Source organism: Oncorhynchus clarkii, chromosome 17, assembly GCF_045791955.1.
Source record: "Oncorhynchus clarkii lewisi isolate Uvic-CL-2024 chromosome 17, UVic_Ocla_1.0, whole genome shotgun sequence".
NCBI lineage: Eukaryota > Metazoa > Chordata > Actinopteri > Salmoniformes > Salmonidae > Oncorhynchus > Oncorhynchus clarkii.
Genome location: NC_092163.1, coordinates 74481759 through 74494296, shown reverse-complemented (window position 1 = coordinate 74494296; position 12538 = coordinate 74481759). Strand labels below are relative to the sequence as shown.

General features: G+C 47.1%; 2 protein-coding genes across 2 annotated transcripts; both read right to left on the bottom strand.

Annotated features, from left to right (window-relative positions):
- Positions 1-272: 272 nt before the first annotated feature.
- LOC139369929 (calcium/calmodulin dependent protein kinase II inhibitor 1) lies at positions 273-2646 on the bottom strand. Its single transcript, XM_071109213.1, has 2 exons — positions 2096-2646; positions 273-1423 (listed from the first exon to the last, which is right to left on the bottom strand). The coding sequence occupies exons 1-2, from the start codon at positions 2256-2258 to the stop codon at positions 1353-1355; spliced, it is 234 nt and encodes a 77-aa protein (XP_070965314.1). The 5' UTR covers positions 2259-2646; the 3' UTR covers positions 273-1352.
- A 4828-nt stretch (positions 2647-7474) lies between these two features.
- Positions 7475-11304, bottom strand: LOC139369928 (trypsin-like). Its single transcript, XM_071109212.1, has 5 exons — positions 11164-11304; positions 10074-10233; positions 8703-8844; positions 7896-8162; positions 7475-7645 (listed from the first exon to the last, which is right to left on the bottom strand). Exons 1-5 carry the CDS (start codon positions 11219-11221, stop codon positions 7475-7477), a joined length of 798 nt encoding a protein of 265 aa, XP_070965313.1. The 5' UTR covers positions 11222-11304.
- Between the last annotated feature and the right edge of the window lie 1234 nt (positions 11305-12538).

Here is a 12538-nt window from a genome sequence, read left to right as displayed (position 1 = left end):
CCGCCTCTCTTTATCTCTGTCTCTGTCTTCATCTTTGTCTCCACCTCTCTTTATCTCTGTCTCTGTCTTCATCTCAGTCTCCGCCTCTCTTTATCTCTGTCTTCATCTCCATCTCCGCCTCTCTTTATCTCTGTCTCTGTCTTCATCTCCATCTCCGCCTCTCTTTATCTCTGTCTCTGTCTTCATCTCCATCTCCGCCTCTCTTTATCTCTGTCTTCATCTCCATCTCCGCCTCTCTTTATCTCTGTCTCTGTCTTCATCTCCATCTCCGCCTCTCTTTATCTCTGTCTTCATCTCCATCTCCGCCTCTCTTTATCTCTGTCTCTGTCTTCATCTTTGTCTCCACCTCTCTTTATCTCTGTCTCTGTCTTCATCTCAGTCTCCGCCTCTCTTTATCTCTGTCTTCATCTCCATCTCCGCATCTCTTTATCTCTGTCTTCATCTCAGTCTCCGCCTCTCTTTATCTCTGTCTTCATCTCCATCTCCGCCTCTCTTTATCTTTATCTCTGTCTTCATCTCCGCCTCTCTTTATCTCTGTCTCTGTCTTCATCTCCGCCTCTCTTTATCTCTCTCTCTGTCTTCATCTCCATCTCCGCCTCTCTTTATCTCTGTCTTCATCTCCATCTCCGGCTCTCTTTATCTCTGTCTTCATCTCCATCTCCGCCTCTCTTTATCTCTGTCTCTGTCTTCATCTCCATCTCCGCCTCTCTTTATCTCTGTCTCTGTCTTCATCTCCATCTCCGCCTCTCTTTATCTCTGTCTTCATCTCCATCTCCGCCTCTCTTTATCTCTGTCTTCATCTCCATCTCTGCCTCTCTTTATCTCTCTCTCTGTCTTCATCTCTCTGTCTCCGACTCGGCCTTCATCTCCGCCTTTGTCTTCATCTCTCTGTCTCCGCCTCTCTCTTCATCTCTGTCACTGTCTTCATCTCTGTCTCCACCTCTGCCTTGATCACTCTCTGTGTCTCCACCTCTGTCTCCACCTCTGCCTCGATCACTCTCTGTGTCTCCACCTCTGTCTCGATCACTCTCTCTGTCTCCACCTCTGTCTCTGCCTCTGTGTCCATCACGCTCTCTGTCTCCACCTCTGTCTTCAACTCTCTGTCTGTCTCCATCACTCTGTCTGTCTCCGCCTCTGTGTCCATCACCCTCTCTGTCTCCATCTCGGCTGCTTCCCCATCCTGCCAGTATAAGTCTCAGGAGATCATCATGAGGACTGGGAGAGAGAGGAGATGGGATTGGAAGTGCTTGTTGCCACATGGGTTAAAAGTGCTTATATACAGTGTCTTTGGATCAAAACTGCAAATATCAAATAGAAAATGAGAATCAATGTCCTTCCTGGGGGTGATGTGTTTAAGCCTCTGTCTGTGTTTTCTCTGTCCCGTTTTTTAGCGCCTCGTCAACGCCGTTCTCGTCCTCGACAACTGTGGAGAATATGGAAGAGATAATGAGGAGGGGGAGGGTTGGCACGTTATCACATCTAATAATCTAATATTTCATTGATGTGAATGCATGGAACTCATGCACTAGGCTACAGCATGGAAGTAGAGAGAGCGAGAGGTAGAGAAAGCGAGATGGTGTGTGTGTGTGTGTGTGTGTGTGTGTGAGCATGTTTTGGAAGTGTTGCATGTGCTACGTTTATTTAATTGGTCATGCACGACACACACACACGTACGTACGCACGCACGACACACACACACACACACACACACACACACACACACACACGCACAAAAGAATAAGAGACACATCCAGAAAATATTCTAGAATCCTCTAGAATCCCAGCATGCATGTTGGTTGGAATATTCAGTAGAACAGCATGACAACACTTGTACCAAAAGGCATTGAACAGTGCAAGCACTGCGCATCCAAACATGTGTTGCAATGCCAACAGAATTGTTAAAACCCATTGATCCCATCCCATAATCATCAGAATACAGTCATGGAATGCGATAGCCTACTGTGCGTCACGGGGAGATGGTGAACAGATTCGACTTCCCATTGAATTGCCCATACCATTATTTCCCATCCCATGATTATGAACATAGAAGACATCCCCATAACACAACTGAAAATGCTTTGATGGTCATAGGTACCTCGTTTGCTTCTGCCTATCTGTCCAAGTTTGGGTGGGCGTTTTCCCCCCTGCGAGCCGCTGAAGAAGTTGTTGGTGTCTTGGAGGCGACAGGTGAAGGAAAGGTGTCCCTCGTCATCCTCATTTCCATAATGACTCATTTTGTCTTGTAGTACTTCCGACATGTCCAACTGCGTCTCAATTATCAACCAAGGTGCACAAACTAAAACAAAATGAACCTCCGCTCGACGTCTACGTCCACTATGGTGGCGTTATAACCGCTTATGCACGCTTGTAACACAGGAGAAAAACAATGTAACGTTAACCAAGACTACTAACGTTATCTGGCTGCCCAGTCCTGCTGTCTGTTTACCTCGAAGGCACGTGTCTCGTATGGTGCGCAACCAAAACGCGATTGATCCAAATTGATTTTTTTTTTTTAACGCTCAATTTCTACTTTCGGAAAGCTTCGGCAACATTATTCACATGTTCCAGTGGGTTCTACTGTGAGTATTGTTCTGTAAACGCGGGGCGCATGGATATTGCCACCGTGGTACGCCTTCTAGCTAGAAGAACGGCTGGAGCGCCGCACGGAAAGTCTGAGGAAAAAATGCAAATTGGGGAGCGATGCAAAACACGGATCCCGCGGGCGGAGGGAGGGAGGGAGAGCAGAGAGAGAGAGAGAGGGAGGGAGGGAGAGCAGAGAGAGAGAGAGAGAGAGTGAGGGAGGGAGGGAGAGCAGAGAGAGAGAGGGAGGGAGGGCAGAGAGAGAGAGGGAGGGAGAGCAGAGAGAGAGAGAGGTAGAGCAGAGCAGGTGGTGCTGCAGACTACAGCCGAAGATTCCAGTTTGGACCGACTGACTGATGTTACATCCGCACGCCGTCTAGCTGGAATCACAATCAAATTCAATCACATGTATTTATATAGCCCTTCTTACATCAGCTGATATCTCAAAGTGCTGTACAGAAACCCAGCCTGAAACCCCACACAGCAAGCAATGCAGGTGTAGAAGCACGGTGGCTAGGAAACACAATGACGTTGGAATATGAATTTATTGTAGGCTATATGGTGAATATGGTCGACTGGAAGACAACATATTGAGCTATACATAATTAATGCATTTTCATCGGTATTCTATAGGCTAAGTAAGAAAGAGGGTGATTCACATTTTGGAAATGTAAATTCAACAGTGTATTTTTAATCCAGAGAATTGTTAGGCCTACTGACATTTTTGGCTGATTTAAAAATCGAATGTTGAACTGGTGTACTGTACAGGCCTTGTCACTGTATTTTTCCCACTAGTGTGTGATGGCCTATATTGATCTATAGTTGTTCTTCCCGTCGTGCTGTGTAGCCTAATGCCTTGTGTTACAACAGTGTTGTAATGGATGGACCCACCTAGTAGACAAGCAGGAAGCCTCACCAGAGGATGGCAGTGTTTTCCTATATTTATTTATTTTATTTTTTATTTTACCTTTATTTAACCAGGCAAGTCAGTTAAGAACAAGTTCTTATTTTCAATGACGGCCTAGGAACAGTAGGTTAACTGCCTGTTCAGGGGCAGTTAAATATGATCAGACAGACAGGAGGTCAGATTCATGTACGTGCCCTGGTTCTGTTCCTCACCCTGAACCATGTACCTAAACTGACCTGGGAACATAAAGCCCCTTAAGACCATTTACACACATGCAGTTTGTTCAGTTGTACTGTTCTGAATCCCCATATTTTCACACACCACTCACACAGGGGCAGGTTGAGTCCACTCTATCCGGAGACCACATTTTGTTCCATGTGGAACACCTAGACTCAACCACACAACACAATTAAATCCCTGTAGGAAACATTCACTAGAGATGGAAAGAGAGAAGGGGGGGGGGGGGGGGGAGCATAGAGAGATACTACTGCTCACTATGGTAAGTCTCTCTGGATAAGAGCGTCCGCTAAATGACTCAAATATGAAATGTAATAGAGAGAGAGAGAGAGATGTGGTTGTAAGTAAATCACAGAATATAATTTCTCCCACCCTCTCGTTTTACAGGCGGTCTGGAGTGAGAGAGAGGTGATGAAAACACACGCACACACATGAAACCAGACACCAGCTCTTGTAGCGGGACCAACTTCAATATGCCGTCTACTATTCCTGGTCCAACCCTGTCACACCCTGTCTCACCCTGTCACACCTAGTCTCAGCCTGTCACACCCAGTCTCACCCTGTCACACCTTCTCACCCTGTCTCGCCCTGACATGCCCTGTCTCATCCAGTCTCACCCGGTCTCACCCTGTCTCACCCGGTCTCACCCTGTCACACCCAGTCTCACCGTGTCACACCTAGTCTTACCCTGTCACACCTAGTCTCACCCTGTCACACCTTCTCACCCTGTCTCGCCCTGACATGCCCTGTCTCACCCAGTCTCACCCAGTCTCACCCTGTCTCACCCTGTCTCACCCGGTCTCACCCTGTCTCACCCGGTCTCACCCTGTCTCACCCTGTCACACCCAGTCTCACCCTGTCACACCCAGTCTCACCCTGTCACACCTAGTCTCACCCTGTTACACCTTCTCACCCTGTCTCACCCGGTCTCACCGTCTCACCCAGTCTCACCCTGTCACACCTTCTCACCCTGTCACACCCAGTCTCACCCTGTCTCACCCAGTCTCACCCTGTCTCACCCTGTCTTACCCTGTCACACCCAGTCTCACCCTGTCACACCCAGTCTCACCCTGTCACACCTAGTCTCACCCTGTCACACCTTCTCACCCTGTCTCTCCCTGACATGCCCTGTCTCACCCTGTCTCACCCAGTCTCACCCGGTCTCACCCAGTCTCACCCTGTCTCACCCGGTCTCACCGTCTCACCCTGTCTCACCCGGTCTCACCCTGTTACACCCGGTCTCACCGTCTCACCCGGTCTCACCCTGTCTCACCCTGTCTCACCCGGTCTCACCCTGTCACACCTTCTCGCTCTGTCTCACCCAGTCTCACCCAGTCTCACCCTGTCTCACCCAGTCTCACCCGGTCTCACCAGGTCTCACCCTGTCACACCCTGTCACACCGTCTCAACCCTGTCACACCCTGTCACACCGTCTCACCCGGTCTTACCCTGTCTCACCCAATCTCACCCTGTCTCACCCGGTCTTACCCTGCCTCACCCGGTCTCACCCTGTCTCACCCTGTCACACCCAGTCTCATCCTTTCTCATCCGGTCTCACCCTGTTTCACCCTGTCACACCCTGTCTCACCCTGTCACACCCGGTCTCATCCTTTCTCATCCGGTCTCACCCGGTCTCATCCGGTCTCACCCTGTCTCACCCTGTCACACCCGGTCTCACCCTGTCTCACCCTGTCACACCCAGTCTCATCCTTTCTCATCAGGTCTCACCCTGTCTCACCCTGTCTCACCCAGTCTCACCCAGTCTCACCCTGTCTCACCCAGTCTCACCCAGTCTCCCAGGACCCGTGGGAGTCAAAGGAGAGTCTCACCCTGTCACACCCTGTCTCACCCTCTCACACCCGGTCTCATCCTTTCTCATCCGGTCTCACCCGGTCTCATCCGGTCTCACTCTGTCTCACCCTGTCTCACCCTGTCACACCCAGTCTCACCCTGTCACACCCAGTCTCACCATGTCTCACCCAGTCTCACCATGTCTCACCCAGTCTCCCAGGACCCGTGGGAGTCAAAGGAGAGCCCTGATGTTAGAGACATGTATCTGACGTATGTTTTATACCCTTCTGTATAGAGACATTATCTAAGGGTAACACAGTATTAACGTATCAGTGGATTATTCATGTGTTATAATAGTTAGTGTAGCCCTGCATGTCTTATTACTCATCAATGCAATCAGAGGGATAGAAATGAAGAACTGTAAAACAAAATCCAACGTGTTTTAAAATCCGGGCATTTATTTGTATAAAATGATGAGGAAGTACGTGTCTGTAAATTCATAATTACAAATGATAAATCCATACGGTGCCGTTTAACCCAAATGGTGGTGTCTGTTCATGAATAGAGACCGTTGACATCTACAGTAACACAGGCACTCCTGACAGGAGACTTTCTTTCTCAAATAGTTGAATCACAACCTCATTTAAGTAGTTATGATTGTACAATGACTTGTGTAGTGTCTCTGGTACCATCAACACCTTCTATAATAGCCATTATACACTCTGTCAATCATCGTTACTGGCAAACATTTAGTCATTTTATACTCTGTCTCCCCCTCTCTCTGTCTCCCCCGCTCTCTCTCTCTCTCTCTCCCCCTCTCTCTGTCTCCCCCGCTCTATCTCTCTCTGTCTCCCCCTCTCTCTGTCTCCCCCGCTCTATCTCTCTCTGTCTCCCCCTCTCTCTGTCTCCCCCGCTCTATCTCTCTCTGTCTCCCCCTCTCTCTGTCTCCCCCGCTCTATCTCTCTCTGTCTCCCCCTCTCTCTGTCTCTCCCGCTCTATCTCTCTCTGTCTCCCCCTCTCTCTGTCTCCCCCGCTCTATCTCTCTCTGTCTCCCCCTCTCTCTGTCTCCCCCTCTCTCTGTCTCCCCCTCTCTGTCTCCCCCGCTCTATCTCTCTCTGTCTCCCCCTCTCTCTGTCTCCCCCTCTCTACCTCTCTCAATCCCCCTCTACCTCTCCCCTTTTTTACCTCTCTCTGTCTCCCCCGCTCTATCTCTCTCTGTCTCCCCCTCTCTCTGTCTCCCCCGCTCTCTGTCTCCCCCGCTCTATCTCTCTCTGTCTCCCCCTCTCTCTGTCTCCCCCTCTCTACCTCTCTCAATCCCCCTCTACCTCTCCCCTTTTTTACCTCTCTCTGTCTCCCCCGCTCTATCTCTCTCTGTCTCCCCCTCTCTCTGTCTCCCCCGCTCTCTGTCTCCCCCGCTCTATCTCTCTCTGTCTCCCCCTCTCTCTGTCTCCCCCGCTCTCTGTCTCCCCCTCTCTACCTCTCTCAATCCCCCTCTACCTCTCCCCTTTTTTACCTCTCTCTGTCTCCCCCGCTCTATCTCTCTCTGTCTCCCCCCCTCTACCTCTCTCTGTCTCCCCCGCTCTACCTCTCTCTGTCTCCCCCTCTCTACCTCTCTCAATCCCCCTCTACCGCTCCCCTTTTTTACCTCTCTCTCTCTCCCCCTCTTTACCTCTCTCTCTCCTCCCCTCTTTCGCTCTCTCTTTCTCCCAATCTCTACCTCTCTCTCCCCCTCTTTCGCTCTCTCTCTCCCTTCTCTACCTCTCTCTCTCGCTCTCTCCCCATCTCTACCCCTCTCTCTCTTCCTCCCCCTCTTTCGCTCTCTCTCTCCCTTCTCTACCTATTTCTCGCTCTTTCCCCATCTCTACCCCTCTCTCTTCCTCCCCCTCTTTCGCTCTCTCTCTCTCCTCTACCTCTGTCTCTCTCTCTCTTCCCTCTCTCCCTCCCCCACTCTACTTCTCTTTAATACTTCAGACAGCGTGTGTAGGAGCTGTAGATGGTTCTGTCGACCCACCGCCGGAACTTGGACACCGCTGTGTAAACGCCCGGAAACTTGGCATCTCCGCAGCCGTTTCCCCATGAGACCACACCGTAGACACGCCCCTCGCACACCAGAGGCCCGCCGGAATCTCCCTGGAAACCACAAGGTACACCACACCCACACTCAGTTTCCATGACAACGTGTCTCATTTTCTGAGGCCACCACAAGGTAGGTAAACTATCATGAGAAGAGAGAATTAAAATGTGATTGTGTTGTGTAACTATAGATTAAGGAAATAGGTTCTCGAGCGCACCCTTAACTATCCTATACAGCTGGTGGGAATTGACAGGCCAATAGGGCGTGTTCAAAAACTCAACCTGTTACATCTATCAGGTCCAGTACCTTGCACGCGTCCTTGCCCCCAGCATTGTATCCGGCACAGATCATGTTGGAGGTGATGTTCCCATTGAAAGACTCGCTGCTGTTGCACCTGGCCGATGACACGATGGGCAGCTTGACAGTCCGCAGGGTGGAGGGGATCTGACCCCCTCCCAGAGAGGTGTACCCCCACCCCGACACACGACACACCCGCCCCGCCATAACCCCTGTACCCTGCCGAGGGAGGGGTGCCAGGGACACATAGCTACCCATCACCATGGGAACCCTCAGCTGCAAAGGGTGGAAGAAAAGAGATAGAGGGGGAGTTGAATTGAGTTGAATTGTTGAATTGAGTTGAATTGTTGAATTTAGTTGAATTGAGTTGAATTGTTGAATTGAGTTGAATTGAGTTGAATTGTTGAATTGTGTTGAGCTGAGTAACCTGATTTGAGTTGAATTGAGTTGACTGAGTTGTTGAAATGAGTTGACAAAGATGTGTTGAATTGACTGAGTTGTTGAATTGAGTTGACTGAGTTGAGTTGAATTGAGTTGAGCTAAGTTGACTGAGTTGAGTTGAGCTGAGGTGACTGAGTTGAGTTGACTGAGTTGAGTTGAATTGAACAGAATAGAATTGAACTGAACTAAACGGAAATACATGTACTTACTAAGTTATTACAAGGTAATTACAAATGTAATACACAGCTAGTTACTCTAATATAAGGCCTATCACTTGGCCAAACATCCTAAAACAGCTGTATACAATGATGTTATAATGAACATGAATATGAAAGGTAGGTGAATATGTACATTGTCTATGGTTGTATCCTGTACCTTGATGAGCATGATGTCAGCATTGTTGGTGGTCTTGTTGTACAGAGGATGGGGGATCATTCTGTGAGGTTTGGAATACTGCTCCGTTCCCTCAAACATACTCAGAGAGTAGTCCCCTGCTACGATCATCATCTGATCTGACCTGGGAGGAGAGGCAAGGGAGACATCAGAGATACATTCAACCTCGTTGTTGACATTATTGGAGCATTGCCATCTGCTCTGTCCTTAGACGGTGGAGTGCAATTTGAGCTGTGTTCAACTTGGCAAACACTGACTAACGTTATTTAAAATACATTTTTCCTTCTGCTTTATGCAACAAATAACAAAGGAAAAGACATCTGAGGTGCATTCAACATCCCAAAAGTTTCCTTTGCGCTGACTGCACTGAAGTGGGTGTATAAGTGGGTACAATGCTTCCCTGTGTGAAACAGGAACAATGTGACTGTTATCCTTTCTGAACCTACAACGTCTGACATGTTGACACCTCGTCGTGTAACGCACGCTGCGCTGCGATGACAGACATGCCAAGGTTGCTCTGCTGAGCCCAGTGTGTCTCTTATCGCCCTTTACTGTCTGTCTGACCTCCCAGTCCCAAGACTCACTGAGACTGCTAACGACAAACAAACAGAGATCAGGACTGATTCTCACAACAACAATAAAAAACACATGAAAAACAATCACAGGTAAATGTGAAAACACACGTGGCTATAAACACACGTGGTTAATTAAAAACACACGTGGTTATAAACACACGTGGTTATAAACACACGTGGTTATAAACACACATGGTTATTGGACACGTGGTTATAAACACACGTGGTTATTGGACACGTGGTTATAAACACACGTGGTTATTGGACACGTGGTTATAAACACACGTGGTTATTGGACACGTGGTTATAAACACACGTGGTTATTGGACACGTGGTTATAAACACACGTGGTTATAAACACACGTGGTTATTGGACACGTGGTTATAAACACACGTGGTTATAAACACACGTGGTTATAAACACACGTGGTTATTGGACGTGTGAACACCTGTGTGAAAGAAATCATGTGAAATTCTAGTATTTTTTATATACATTTTCATGAGTGGGACATGTGGTTTTTGGACACGTGTGAAGTTTTTAACATGTGAGAGAGACAGTAATACATGGTTATTTCTCATTTTTGTGTTTTTTTTAGTTCTGCTTGACTTTTTCAAATGTATTTTTTAATTTTTTAATCTTACTACTACAGTATTAGGAAAGAGCAAGTAAGAAAAACATTTCACTGTACTACTGCACATCTGTATGCATATGGATACAGTGTTTAGAGTCATGCTAACTTCTCCTCAGTGTAATAAAGCAGTATATTGACTGACTCACCCTATGTTACAGTGAGCGGCTGTAAGCACCCAGTACTTGTGCACTAGCGATCCGCCACAGAAGTGCTGTCCCTTGGTGGTCTGTAAGGACACAATGTATTTGATGGAATTGGGGGCTGGAGCGTAACCTCCGACTATACGGTCCTGTATGACCTCCTGACCTGCAGGAAGGCATGGAAACAACGTGTGTAGTATTACACGGTATATGGGATGTGATATAATATACACTGAATGTACAACATATTAAGAACACCTTCCTCGTATTGAGTCAGATCCTGAAACATGGAAACAGAAACAGTTACATGATATTGTATGAGGGCTGTGTAACACCAGAGAGAGCTTGTCTTCACAGGGCTGTGTAACACCAGAGAGAGCTTGCCTTCACAGGGCTGTGTAACACCAGAGAGAGCTTGCCTTCACAGGGCTGTGTAACACCAGGGAGAGCTGGCCTTCACAGGGCTGTGTAACACCAGAGAGAGCTTGTCTTCACAGGGCAGTGTAACACCAGAGAGAGTTTGCCTTCACAGGGCTGTGTAACACCAGAGAGAGGAAAAATCCCTGTCATTGTTACTGTTGGTAATACAGTATAGCTCGGTTTCTACCTAGTTCTTGACAACAAGGCATGCTACATACAGAATCTCCTCTGGGCATGTTTTTTAGCCCTGAACAAGGCTTAATCTGTGTTCAAGAAACCTGGCCTGTGAGTTCATCCCAGAAGGACAGATTCGATTTTCTGTTGACAACAGAATTTATCATCTAAATTCTGTTCTATTCAACATCAAAGGATCGTGACACCAATATAATACCTTTATAACAAGTGACAACAGATGTCTAGACCCTGAACATTATGTGTACTGCTGAGTAAACAGGTTTCTACTTTAGGAGGCAGTCAGCATGCAAAGACAAGCAATACAACACAATGCTAATCATGCATTGTTTTGTCGTGCATATTATTGAAAGCAATTCATATATAAACACACAAATCATCAGCATCTCTCCGCACTCTGGGTCACATAAAAACCTGAATAAGTGATAATGAAGTATTCACTACATGAATAAAATGACAACTAAGAGGAAAATGTTATACTTACAATTGACTGCCAAGAGCTCCAAAACTGCATAGCACAGACAGACTACTAGCAGGTTCATGATGAGAGGAGAGAGTGGAGTGCAGGCTGAGCAGTGTGATGCAGTGCTGGACTGGAATAACACTTCTATATCCTCTCTCCTCTATCTCTCTATAACAGGAAGAAGGACATCTCATCAGACAGCGATGAGCAGAGATCCTCAGATTTCTGAAAGTTCCGATTTCAGTCATCATGGCCACACTGTCCAGATACAACGATATAGGATGGAGAGAGGGAGAGAGAGAAAGAGAGAGAGAGAAAGAAAGCAAAAGAGAGAGAGAGAAAGAAAGAAAGCAAACGAGAGAGAAAGAAAGCAAAAGAGAGAGCGAGAGAGAGAGCGAGAGAAAGAAAATATACAGAGAGAGAGAAAGGAAGAGCAACAAAGTGCACCTTCATAAACTGTCCCCCTTCTCTGACCCCCTGACTCTCCACAGGGGCCCTTACAGTACATTACACTGTCTCCATAGTAACATATCTCATGTCCTGTGTCATCAGCAGGAGCTTCACACAGATTTTCCTCCTGTGGAAGTTCTCAATGGACCTCTGTGTGAGTGTGTGTGTGTGTGTGCGTGCGTGTGTGTCTGGGAGATTAATTCTGAATGACAAAGGAGTATTTTATACAGTCATACCATCTGTATAACACACATGTATTTCCCTCTGTAGAATCAACAACATTTGACACTGTTCTAGACTGAAGTGACAAACACTGGGCTTCTTGAGGTGTGCCATCTCACTTTCCAGGGGTCCTTCCATATAAAAACATCTGGACAGATTGGACATAATTACAGTGGATAGTACAGCAGGGTAAGCATTATACACCCCCTTTGTGGAAGACTCTCTCCTGAGTCCTGACCTGTCCTTGTCCCACATTTAGGGAATTAATAATTCATACTGTATTTTAACCAGAAGAATATTGGGTATAACCCAATGAGAATGGGTATAACCCAATGAGAATGGATATAACCCAACGAGAATGGATATAACCCAATGAGAATAAACTCACTGAAATGTGTTTGATTGTTAGTTAGTTAGTTAGTTTGTTGTGAGTATGGGTTTATTCAAAGACATACTGCATATATATGACATCATACACACTATATTCTGTCTACATATGGTCTAGTCTTCACTAACGGTCTTTAAACACAAACGTGCGAAAGCTGGAAATCAAGGTTCCTGTATATATGCTTGTGGGTTTATTATGTTAGTGCAAACGTGTCTCAGTAACATTGTCTCCTCACGAGCATATACCTACATAATATACAGTATTTTATTCACGTCTACAGACATCATTGATCACGAGTAGGGCGAGACAGAAGCTGCTTCAGCATACACCTGTCTG

Excerpts from the sequence above, each read along its gene's own strand:
- LOC139369929 (XM_071109213.1), bottom strand. The coding sequence starts at position 2,258 with ATGTCGGAAGTACTACAAGACAAAATGAGTCATTATGGAAATGAGGAT. Across the intron at positions 1,424-2,095 it reads GATAGGCAGAAGCAAACGAG|TTGTCGAGGACGAGAACGGC; the intron begins GTACCTATGACC and ends TATTCTCCACAG.
- LOC139369928 (XM_071109212.1), bottom strand. The coding sequence starts at position 11,221 with ATGAACCTGCTAGTAGTCTGTCTGTGCTATGCAGTTTTGGAGCTCTTG. Across the intron at positions 10,234-11,163 it reads GGAGCTCTTGGCAGTCAATT|GTCAGGAGGTCATACAGGAC; the intron begins GTAAGTATAACA and ends GCCTTCCTGCAG. Across the intron at positions 7,646-7,895 it reads GGGGCAAGGACGCGTGCAAG|GGAGATTCCGGCGGGCCTCT; the intron begins GTACTGGACCTG and ends TGTGGTTTCCAG.